This window comes from Fringilla coelebs, assembly GCF_963513975.1.
Source record: "Fringilla coelebs genome assembly, chromosome: 1".
Lineage (NCBI taxonomy): Eukaryota > Metazoa > Chordata > Aves > Passeriformes > Fringillidae > Fringilla > Fringilla coelebs.
This window is the reverse complement of record NC_140028.1, coordinates 134742653-134755580: the sequence shown is the minus strand read 5'-3', so window position 1 is coordinate 134755580 and position 12928 is coordinate 134742653. Positions and strand designations below refer to the sequence as shown.

The following is a 12928-nucleotide window of genomic DNA, read 5'->3' as shown; positions in this document are numbered from 1 at the left end:
TAACATTAACTACTTGTCAGTCTCTCTTATAACTTCATGAGTTTTAAAGACTTACTGAAATTTAACACTGACAGTCTAAAAGCATGGAAGAACAAGGTATTCATCATTAGGAAATGTCAATACTTCTGTCTGTAGCTGCTGATAACAACTGTTTTACTTAAGAACTGTGATGCATATCATGATAATCCCCATTTTCATAAGCTACTTCCTCATGTGATTTCCTCCCTGTTACCTGATGAACATCTCCATGTTTTCTATACCAACAATCACCAATTTTAATCTTGTACACCATTCACCAATCTCAACACCACTTCTGTTCAGTCTCAAATATGAAGAATGAAATTCTCCACGCATTGATTTTGCCTTGTGCACTTTCCATACCATTTGCTTACTCCCTAAGTGCCATTAGTATCTATTAGTATCAATTAGTATCAAGTTCTTTTTTATATTCTATCTCCTCTGAATACAAACAAGCTTTTTAACACAGCAAGACTTCTGCTTTGGTGCACTTTTGCAGATAAACATAATAGTCCAAATGTTTCAGAATAATTTTTCCTAAACTCTTTCTCCCAGTAGATTCAGCTACTAAGTCAAACTTTAAACACAGCATCATGAAGATTCAACATAAGTACTGAGGGACTTTGTATCTCAATTAGAATAATTTCAAGTTACGCTTCTACTTTGAAATTCACTTGTGATCAGTGCAACAGTGAGCTTAAGAGTATGATGATCTTGCACAGCATAACCTGCGTAACACTGACAAAGGTTTCACCACTGCTTGAATCAGATGGGAAAAGAGAAAAAAAACCACATGGAACTAATCTGAAGCATTTAGCAAACTCATATACAAAACTGAAACTTGACTGCACAAGACAAGATCAACTCAGAGGGACCTGTGGCAAAAACATTAACAGGTTCTCAGAATTTGAAATACTACTTTAATAAAATACAATACTGGGTTTGGATGAGTCTTTTATTCCAAAAAGTGTCTAGTGTTACCAACCAGAGCATACTGAAATTTGGCTACGGGCAGAATATCTATGATGCAGAGATAAAAATGTAAAAAGACAAATTCTAATTTCACCTCAGTCAGGACAAAGGAATTCCAGAAGATGGACACAGTAAAGGTGCTGAAACAGTGGGCTAACCATTTTGAGGCCCACGTGGTAATTTAGTCTTTTCCAGTCTTCTTAAAGAAAAAAAAATTATAAGCTTTTTTTAGGGTTTACAGTACACATAGCAGCATAAAATCAATTTTACAAAAATTAAAATACTGGAAGCAAATAATCCCCTGAAGTCCTTAGCTATTGAAGTTGATACTATACAATTTGCTGTACATTTGAAATCAAGAGCAGAACCAGGAAAGACAGAGAAGTGCCTGCAGCACTGTAAGAATTCAGCAGCAAGTATCCAAGCTGAACTTGGAAGACAACTGTACAAGAACCTTATCTACCATGAAACAGAAATTTCAGACAACTTCTGATACTTGATTCTTTCCATTTTACATTGCTACATTATTCCACAAAAGTCAGAAGGTACTGTACATCAGACAAAATGTTCCTCTTCCTGTTGCTGAGGGACACAAGCTCTCAATGCTTTACAATACTAGACTAGAAATCTTTAAATATTATTCCCTAGAAGGATTCTGAGAATGAACTTAATCCTGAGAATACAGCTTGGACAGTTTTGACTTAGAAATTTAGATAGCTCTGTAAAATAGCTGAGTTCAGATGAAATCAACAAACACTTTCCCCTATTAAAAGATTCAGATCCTGAAATCACTCAACCAACCCTATTTGGGGTGAATCATTATCAGCTTTATAAAACTCTTCCAATAATTTAGGCCATTTTAGACAATAAACTTAAAATGCTTGTGAATTCTCAAAAAAAAGAGAAGCATGGTTTGCAAATGAGCTGGTATCTAAAGAACTTTGGTGGGAGTTTTTTTAAGAAGGTATTAGTAAAATGTTTACTTACTGCAAAAATTCCCTATCACCCTACCAATTTAAATTTTATTTCATTTTTTAGCAGTTAATTTTTTTCCTGTGAATACAGTGTTAAAGCAATGCATAAAATGCTTCCTCTGTCAGGTTAAAAATACATTTCAGAAAAAATAACAGAGAGCATAAAGATTGAACATTTAAGTTTAACCTTGAACACATCAGATCTGTTGCATGGCAAACACAACCTGAGTGTATGTGTTGTAACAGCTTATAATAACATGTCCTTATACTACACCAATATTCATGTACATTTCTGTTATTAATCAGGAGAAGAGAAGCCCTTTGGACTGGATAACTTTGGAAATGACAAATATTTCTACAAAATTAGCTGAACATACTCTGAATAAAACTTTTTGGGAAGACATCTAATTATGTATAAATAGCACATGATGAATCTGTGTTACCTTATAAAATAAGCTTCCCTTCACACTTCATCTCATATGAACATTAATTATGAACACAATTATCATAAATCTGTGAAGTCATGTTTTTCATAATTTTTATGGATTTCAGCAAGTACTCTTCAGAAAACTGAAAGAGAATGATAGCTTTAGATAGCTGCTGTTAGGAAGACTATTTAAAAAAAAGAGGAGGAGATTTCTTGCACAAGTGCCTCAGAAGCTTTGTTTAGTATGGTCTAGCTCATTCCTGATTCGGCTTCTTTGAGGTATCCAGGTAATTCCAAGTAAGAGGCAATAAAAACTTCTTGACTTGAGTACTCTGCGTTTTCACTCACTGCATTTACATGCACAAAATCTTATCTGGGGGCTTGGATCAAATAACTTAGATTCACTTGTCGGACCTTGTTACTCGACAATGTAGTGGGCACATTGAAAACAGAAACACTGGCATATTACTCCTGAGAAAATACATGTTTCTGATATTACTGGTGATACCCATATGTTCTTCTTCATTGCAACACAAAAAATTGTTGTAAATTGGGTTAAAAAACGCTTATGATGAAGCAAGGAGAGCAGCACTACAACTCTAAGAAAAACAGGAGATGAGGGAGAAGAGTACATTACAAAAATAAGCTGTGATTCAAGCAGAAGTTTCTGGACAAATTTAGAGCTTGGGCCCAAAGACAATCTCCCTTGTATTTGTATCTCTGAGTTTTCTTGGTTTTGTTAGGGTGATTTTGTTGATGAATTTTGTTTGTTCTTTATTCGTATCCATGTTCTTTGGCATCCTCAGAAAATACCACTGTTTTAGAGGACAGGTCTAATGCTGGCCACCAAGAATCTAAGTATACTAAATAGATGTGAAACTATAGGATGAATATCATGATAAAAGTAATAAATCAGACACGGTATTTCCATCTGTGTATTTATTTACAAAGAGTTTAACATTATCACTGGCATTTTCTAGATGGAAGAGATGTAATGAAGAGGACAAAGGAAGCAAGAATGGATCTGGACAGGGAAAAGTCTGTTCAAGGAGCTGACGAGAGCAGAATATTCTACAATAAATATAAGAGGGGAAACATTCACTTCAAACCAAGACCTTGTACTTCCATCTCCTACCCCTACTACAACAATATATAATCCCCCTCAAAGAGATCATAAAGGAATAAAGAAAGCCCATACTGTAATAATCAGAACACTGATACGAATCTGTTAGATGCTCACTGTTCGTAACAGATAAGAGGTAAACATGTTCTTAAAACTGTATTTTAAACAGAAAGATAAATAGTGAACTATGAAGTTTTGTCATATGCCATTTCTCTCCATTGATTTTAATACAGGAAAAGTATTTTTTAATATAGTTGCTACTGCTATTGCCATTATTACGCATAATAAAAACGATCACTTGTATCTAACTGCTTTAAAACAATGTAGCTTTGACATCAAGCCTTTAAGTACCTGCCTTGTTCTGAAAGAAATACAGGGTTTTTTTCCTTGAACTATGTATATTTTAAGAATATCTCTTGCTTATAGAGTGAAAATATACAATACAAATAGCATAAAACCCTCCCCAGAAGCAAGCATTCAAGCTCCATTTCTCTCTTCCCCCAAATCAGAAAAATTAAGAAAATTTAAGAAAAAAAAAATTTAAAAAAAGGACAAAATTTTGAAGTTTCAAAAGTGAGGTAATTTGTTATTTTTTACATCACAAAAGCTTTGGAAGAAACTTCAGAGCAACAAAGACTTTGGTAGATAAGAGTATCCTGCCAGGCCATTCCACATACAGGTTTACTGGAAACAGAAAGCCTCTCACAGCCCCAGATGCGCATAACATTTAGAACAGAGGAAGAACAAACCAGCCAATTTCAATTGCTAAACAGCACACGAGGATTTGAAAATGTCATCCAGCTGCACAGGAGTCCAGACTCAGAATATAATTTTACATGTTTAAACTGGTCATTCTGATATGTCATGGTCATGTAGATATTTTGATTTTCAGTTAAGCTAAATTGGGAAAATGGAACTGAGGGATGCATTCAGCAAAGCTGACATACCTGAGTATCAATTTTGTTTTCTCTGTGTAACAGAACACAGACAATAAAGTCCATACTATCACTTTTTCTTTTTTTTTTTAGCTAAAAGCTAAACCTGTCACACATAATTTTCAAAGAACCTGTTTACATGCAACTTTTCCCCCTACAGCTTCAAAACCTGCATTTATATAGCCTCTAGGTCAATACACAGGTCCATCTACTACAGCCACCTACGGCACAGTGGCACCTATACATGGAACAAAACTTACTTTTCCAACAGTCCTTTTTCCCCCAGTGTGGTTTTCACGATACTTTAAATGATACTATGTTCCTGAAAAGCATACTCAGAATTACAGCTAAAATAATAAAAACATATTTTGAGGTAAAAAAACCAAATCCAATAAATGCCTACCTGAACCCACTGGAGATGAACCAACACTAAGACTTTGTAAACTTCCATTCCTGAGCAAAGTTGGAGATTTTTGAAGACCAGAGCTTGTCACACTTCCTGCAGCAGATGCCACAGATGAAGTTGGGGAAGCAGAAGAAACTGAAAGATGGGAAAGACCTTCTTGACTTTTATTTCCTTTAGGTCTACCAGGCCCATGTTTACTTTGCTTATTTCCTTTCCGTTTCTTCTCTGTTACAGTTTCTTCTTCTAGTCCAGAAGTTTGAGCTCGTTTGTATGCTGTAGAAGTAAGGCTTGAATTACTTATGTCTCCAGGTGAGCTGTCAAAGTTTTTAGACTGAGGAACAGCTGTTGACGATGAAGGGAGACCAATTAAGGAAGTGAAACAATTGGCTCCTCCTTCTTGGCCCCCAGCCTCTCCTTTATGTACATCTTTGGTTGATGAAGCCTGTTGAGAATGTGTGAAACTGTCACTTCGCAGATCCGTGTCTGTAAAACTCAAAAAATCTTGGGGAGACTGAACTGAACTTCCAGAGGATGACTTTATGCTCCCAGGAGTGCCCAAAAAGCTTCCTAAAAAGAGAAAGCAGTACAATTATGTTTTTCCTTGTAGTTGATGAAAACTGATAGGAAGTATTATGATCTTAGAATAAAAAAAATTCACGTGAAAAGACTTTACGAAAAGCTTTACCAAGAGGTAAAGAATTCTTTAAATAACTCATTGGATTGTTTCTCCTACTGATCTTCACTTTGCTGGATATGATTCTCAGATTCCTGTCTGACATTCAAATTTGCATCTGGGACCCAAACAAGGTGAAAATGAATTAAAGAAGAATAACAATTTTGTTGCTTAGGCACCTTTAACATCCATCATGTTTTGAAGCCATAACAAACACTTGGTGCAAATTGGAGCAGGTTTTTTTGAACACACAGATACATAAAAAGAAAGCTGATAGAAATGTGCTATGATCACATATACACTATGCCTGCAATCTTCCTTACCATTCTGCCTAAAATCAAGAGTCTGACACAGGTCAAGGGAACAACAACAATTGGGCTTAATTCTCCCCAGCTGAGGAGGAGTTCCACAGAAGACATATTTTTCTAAAGTACAAGAGAGAAAGTGAAAAACAGTGTATAAAATTGGCATTTTAAGACTCCTTTAGTGCTGTCACAGAACCATAAAGATCTTTTGTGTAATAGAATTACATTCCTTCTTCAGTACTTGGAATGCAGTCATTTCATCACTGTGTTACTGCATTCAAGGCAGAAAAAGAAGCACTCTTGGGAAACACAAACATCCACTTGCACTAAAATTCACTGATTTTATACAGGTGGGTGTCTGTGGGTACTGTTTCACAAAATTCAGACTGATGACAACACCAAGAAAATATTCCTAACTATGTCATTAGGTATAAAAAAAACCCATGTCCTTTAAAAACGAGTGTTTTATCATTAGTACTCCACTCAACCTTGTTAAAAATTCCATTTAAAATAAAATTTACATAAATACAGCTAATTAAAAAAATTAAAATATCATTGTTTTGTATTTTAAATAAGTTATATCAACTTCGCTTAATGCAGCCCAGAAGAAAATGCATGCACATAATAAAGATCTATTTTGCAATCCGCAGTAAGATTTTTCTTTAAACGAGGAATTCCAGAAGGCAATTTTCAAAGTTTTGAGAATTTAAACAAAAAAAAAACCTTCCTCTTCTTTCAAGAAAAAAAACTGAAATATTGAAAGAGCTCTAAACAAATTTACAAGTGTTCACTGCATAAATAAACTCAAAAGGAAAATCACCACCACAAAGCATAAACAACAGTCACCTACTAGACACCACAGTGAAAATTACTAAAAATTACCTTACAGAAGACCTAGCATGTTGTGTTTCCAAATAACATGTTTTAATAATTAAGGAATTAAAAATCTTTCAATTTTTTAAATCATTTTTCATCTCTGATGAAGATGCCATAATAAAATTTGCTTTTAAGAAGTGTTCATAGTACATGTAGTGGGTTTGAGCAAGCTCAAAACGTGTGCTACCTAAGGTAAATAAACCTTACATACTTTTTACATACTCACATTCTGTTCATATATTTCAATGACAAAACAATGAAGTAGAAAGGTCTTTCACTCTGAAGGAAATTGTATATTTTCAATATCTGCATCTTGAAAAATTATTGAGGGGCCAATGCATTCTATGCATTAGGTAGTCCAGCACTGTTCTTTAGCCAGTGCACTGACTGAAAAACATCAGTATTACTCTCTTAAAGAGCTAATACCTCTAGACTCAAATTCATATTAAAGTTTACCGCAGATTAACTTTCTGGCACATAAAGACACTTCTGCTTGCAGCTAAACAGAAAACCGTAACAGTCCAAAAGCATCAGTTCTGCCTTTTAAAAATGTACAACCTTCTTTTTCATGTTACAGCAACAAACATTTTTACCCTGAAAAAAGTTGGGTTTTCCCCTAAAGTGAAATAACATTCTCAGTACTGAGTATAAAAGATTAACTACTTTTAAAGTTCTGCATACAAAAAATTTCTAATTCATGTCAAAGCAAAAGTTGTGTTACTGCTTAACAATCAATACCTTGCTGAAAAGGGCTAGCTGCAGTCACAGTTGTTCCTGGATTTCTTCCAGCACCAGGCTTTCTTCCCCTCTGACCTGAGCTGTGACCTGCAGATTTCTTCCCTTTGCTCTCTGACCCTCTAGCCTCTGAAGAATCTTTTCCACTTGAAACATGTGTAGGAACTTCCTGGAAATTTGCATTTGTAAATCGAGCTGAGGTATCTTCCAACCGCTTCAAGGAGCCTGACATGGAGTTGTTGCTAGTGCTTGTGTATGTCTGGCATTTTAAAAGAGAGAAGAAATTAAAGAAAAAAGTCACACAAAAATCTCCAACAACTGTTAAAAGGACCTCGTTCTTTCAAATGAACACAGAAGTGTTCAAATACTACTGTAACTAGAAACAGCAGGAATTAGAGCAGCTGAACTCTGAAGATTCTCAGCAAACAACTTAAGTACATAAAACATCATTTTGTGAAAAAAAAATGCATAATGGCTTTGGTGGAAATTTTTACTTCACTGAGGTAAATGGAAAAATCTCATGGGTATGGTCTTTATAGTCTTTTTAAATAAGATATTGTTATTTTATGCTAAAAATTAAGAATTAGAAAATAAACTTTTAATGCTTTTTTGAACATACCATTTTATGCCTTTTCTGTTAAAACTGGAAATGTTGCAGCAGCAGGGAAACTGTTCAAGGTGTCAAAACCTAAGAACTTGGATTTTTAAGACTTGACAGCCTCAACACCAAACCAAAATCAGCTCCGTGGCATGTGAACCATACCCCATTCATCCAATTCCTTAAGAATCACCAAGTAAAGAAGATACATGAGACAGCTGACCAAGACACATTTACTTCAAACCCACTCTCTGACAGGTACAAAAACGCTCCTGAGCTCCCAATGTAACCCCTATCCACCCCCAAGATTTCTAGACCTTTTTCTACACTCACACACTCTCCACAGGGCTTTCAAAAATTTCACCTTTAGGTCCATTATTTGTCTGTTAAATTTTACCAGAATTTTTCCTTTTGGTGAACAATTATTAAAAGAGATTTCACAGAAAGTAATTAGGTGGGCAGGGAAACTGCATGCACAACATTAGGAAACCATACAAGGGAATATTACTCTTCTCAAGACTGAAAAAAATGTGGAGTTGTGGTAACAGAATTTTAATAACATAAGAAAGAAAATGAAAGCAAAATCAGGAAAAATGAAAAAAAATCTACTGTTATTTATACTCAAGACACTTAGTAAAACAGCTTCTTTAAAAAATACATAGATCAAACCTAGAAACTACTCATCTGTTCAAAAAGAGCTTGTCTGGTTTTCAGTTCTTTACAGAATAGAATTTAAAATAGTATCTACAGTTATCTCCATTAAAGACCACACAAACACGTGCCTCTTAAAATTGAGCATACAAACACATCTTCCCTGCCCAAAGTGGGATGCTTGCTGAATTTAGGCCTACAACAGAATGTTTCTTCATCTTTACAGAAAGCTTTGTATAGCAGCTGTACAAAGTTTTCCATATTTTACTAAAATAGATAAGACATTTACATAAACCTTACTTTTCAGTTGCAAATGACAGAAGACAACTAAATATACAAGCTTTGAGGAAAGCAAATACTTCAATCTATTTGCATACCAGGCCAAGCAATGACAAGTAGGCATTAATTTGCAAACACTGTGCTGTGATTTGGTTTGACTGCAAGTCTGAATCCCACTCCTGGCAGATTCTGAAGAATATGCAAGCACAACACAGTTCTGCTTTGGAAAATTTTGCTCCCACAGCTATTTGCATTTCAGAAGGTGCTATAAGGTGTACTGAAATCTACATGCTCACTCAGAGAATCATAAACACTAACTTGATGAAATATACCCTAAGCACAGAGAGCTACTGTCATTTTTACATTCTCCATCTATCACTCTGTGCACCCTGAAGAGCTACACCATCCATCTGCAGCAAGTCTTAAAACTTCTGGGGATTTATGGTAAACATGCAATTATGAGTCTTGGTACACATAGTACGTGCCAAGGTTTGAGTGGCCCTTAGCCCTGCGCAGATGTGTAAGACAGTACCCTTGCACAGAGAGGGGAAGGACCACAGCAGGTAAATTCTCCACAAAAATGCCAGATGGTAAGAGCAGAGTCCGAGCAAAAAGCAACCAACCCCAAAAAAACCCCAAAACCAACACTGGGTTTGCATGGCCAGGTTTTGGTACAGGGCGGGCTATAGGGGGGGCTTCTGTGAGAAGCTGCCAGAGGCATCCTCCATGTCCAGGAGAGCCAATTCCAGGTGGCTTCAGGACTGACCCAACACTGGCCTGGGCTGAGCCATCAGAAATTGTGGTAACACCTCTGTGACAACATACTGAAGGAGGAAAAACAAAAAAGGGTTATTGGGCAGATGTAACTGCGGCCAGAGAGGGACCAAGAACATGTGAGAGAGTCAACTCTACAGACACCAAGGTCAGTGAAGAAAGAGAAGGAGGAGGTGCTCCAGGCACCAGAGCTGAGATTCCCCTGAATTCCATGAAGACCATGGTGAGGCAGCTGTGCCCCTGTAGCCCATGGAGATCCATGGGGATGCAGAGATTGACCTGCAGCCCATGGAAGAAACCCACACCAGAGCAAGTGGATTCCTGAGAGGAGGCTGTGACCCCATGGAACAGGCTCCTGGCAGGACCTGGAGACCTGTGGAGAAAGGAGCCCATTTCCTGGAGCAGGTTTCCTCATAGGACTTGTGACCCTGTGGGGGATCCACACTGGAGGCAGGCTGTGCCTGAAGGACTGCACCCTGTCGAGAAGTGCAGCCCTTAGGATGGACTCAAGATGGAGGAGTTTGTGAAGGACTGTCTCCAATGGGAGGGATGCTGGAGCTGGGGGAGGACTCTTCTCCTTCAGCAGCTGCAGGAGCAGTGATGAACTGACCACAACCCTCAATCTCCATCTCCCCACACTGCTGGAGGGAGCCAAAGCTCAAAACATGAGATGGCAATTTTTTACCAGGGGTAAATATAGGGCTGATGGCTCCTCCCAACTAAGAAGGCAGGCAGAAGAAGAGGCAGCAAAGAATTTAAATTCCTAAACCACTGTAGCTCTTCTTCAGACATTCTATATCTGTGTCCCAAAAGTGAAAAAATTTAGTGCTACTACAATAATCAAAGAGTAGTCAGACATTTCTTATTTCAGACTTTTCTAACTTAACTGATTCAGACTGAACAACATTTGCTGCAACATTTGAGGAATGCACAAAAGTGCCTCTCAAAATAGCAGGGGCCGCAACCTCAGAAAAATTTCTTGGAATTAAATTCTGCAGAACCAACAGGCAATTCAACTACACTAACGGGAGGTAAATTCAGTTTATCATGCAGTCTTTAATGATTCTACCTAAAGAAACCGCTCATCCAGATAAAAACATGCTTTAAGACATCCTCTGCATAAATGGTCATTACCACTAGATTTACAAAGGTTTAACATCTTTAAAAAGGGAAAACAAATTTCATTTCAAATTTCAGTTTCCTCCACAGGAACATTATGGTAGCAGAAGTGATTATATACCACAATAAAGTCATGCATTCAATACAAAGAAAGACTGCTGTGAAATAGAGATCAGGTTCAAAACAATTCTAGCAACTCCAGGTAACAGGACACATAAAAGGAATACATTAATGCAATATTCTGAACCAAATATTCACCTTAGAAAAAAATAAAGGTTGTTTCATTACTAAAATTTCAAAGTTTTAAGGAACACATTACAAGTTTATAATCTAGAAAAGCAAATTCCTGTAAATGGTGTTAAAAGGACTTAGGAAAAAAATTAACTGAAGGAACTAGCCATAGCAAAAAAAAAAAAAAAAATCACTTCCATACATCCAGTAGATACTTTTTAAAAAGACATAATTGCACTTAGGAACCTCTGAACACCAATTTTCCAATAAAAACTACAATAAAAAGCTGAACACCAATTTTCCTGATGATTTGAACCACTATTAAAAATGTCAATAAAAGAAGCAAACAGATTAGGTAAAGAAAACCCACAAGCAAAAGATTAAATAAAGAAAAGTAAAAGGGCACGACTATACTCAAATTCCAAAATTAATATTCTGTTTTAGTTTAATTAGGTTATAATTTAAGTTCTAGAATTAGAGATTTTCTGTTCACTTTAGTGTTTGCTCTAGCTCATCTCTTTACTCATAGGAGTAAACCTTGTAATTAGAAAAAAGCAATTAGGGAGGACAAAGCAATTACAAATAAGCTTAGCTGAAAAACAGAATCCAACTGTGTCTTTGGCATTAAAAGCATATTCCCATAGGCAGGATGCAAAAGATAAAAAAATATATGGAAATATTGATTAACTTTTACAGAAATATACAATATTATCACTTCTTCTAAAAACTTAGGATGATTAGATAATCAAAGTACAAGAGGGATATAATTCCAGAAAGATAAGATCATATACAGTATAAAAAGTAAAAAAAGGTTGTAAAGTTTAAAGACGTTTCCATACAAGTTCCCACAAAGCCTCTCTTACAGGCTATGAATTTTAGAAGTTGTCTCGGACTCAAAAGGAGTATGTTTAGGACAAATTAATAAAATTAAATAACCAATCATGTGGACCAGTCAATACTACAACCTAATTTCAATAAAAACTGTCACACTCACTGATTGCAATCTCTAATTGCTCTTAATTCAAACCGCAAAGTGGTAAATTGATTCTACCTTTTCTTCTCTTTTTTTTAACAGAGGGTTATTGAGAGTTTCAGAAAACCACTGACTACTAAGTCTCACTTGACACAACAGCATCAAAGAGAATACAGCAGAACAAGAAACAAGACTCTCAACAGAAGTGTGAGCTCCCAAAAATGGGATGGTAGCAGGTATGAATTCTCAAGTTAATAATCTTACTATGGAGAATAAAGAAACATGCAAAGCATACTAAAAATCTCACTTTCTTGGAGATTATTCTGGAAATTGATACCACTAGTTGAGAGAATACTTCCAGAGACCAGAGAAAGTTGGTATTTCAATTGTTTCACCCTGTCCTGATGAGATCTTGGTGTACCATATGCAAACACACATTTGTTGAATGCAACACCTCAGCAACCAAACCACACACAGTTAACACAGCCTCAACACCTTACACGATGATCTGTATACACTAAGCACAGTTCAACTCAAACCATGATTCCCTCACTCTGATGTCAAACATCTCCACACGAATGGGACACGTTCTTTCCAACTCTGAAATCAGAAAACCCATTTCTCAATAGTACTGCCCACTCTGTAACACCAACATTAGTGTCATTTTATTGGTGGATAGCAAAAGTAATTCTTGCTGAGTACAATGAGAACTGTCATTATTTAACCCTGTATGTTGCTGCTGGAATTAGGTAATTTCTAACACATCAAAAGAAAGGGAAGGTCAGAGAACCTAACAGAACAACCTGCTAATAAGGCAAATTATAAGTAAATGAAGTGTGAGCTGTAATTTCATAACTAC

General features: G+C 36.2%; 1 protein-coding gene across 6 annotated transcripts in view; it reads right to left on the bottom strand.

Moving 5' to 3' along the window:
- MLLT10 (MLLT10 histone lysine methyltransferase DOT1L cofactor) overlaps positions 1-12928 on the bottom strand; it is a 124798-nt gene that overhangs the window by 50677 nt on the left and 61193 nt on the right. For all 6 annotated transcript variants that reach the window (XR_014617050.1, XM_084227207.1, XM_084227208.1 and 3 more), the window contains 2 exons: positions 7448-7703; positions 4853-5422 (listed from right to left, as the gene is read on the bottom strand). Coding sequence is in view for 5 of the 6 variants with exons in the window: in XM_084227207.1 (XP_084083333.1) it covers positions 4853-5422; positions 7448-7703 (826 nt within the window). In the remaining variant the exon portion in view is untranslated. The remainder of the gene's footprint in view (positions 1-4852; positions 5423-7447; positions 7704-12928) is intronic.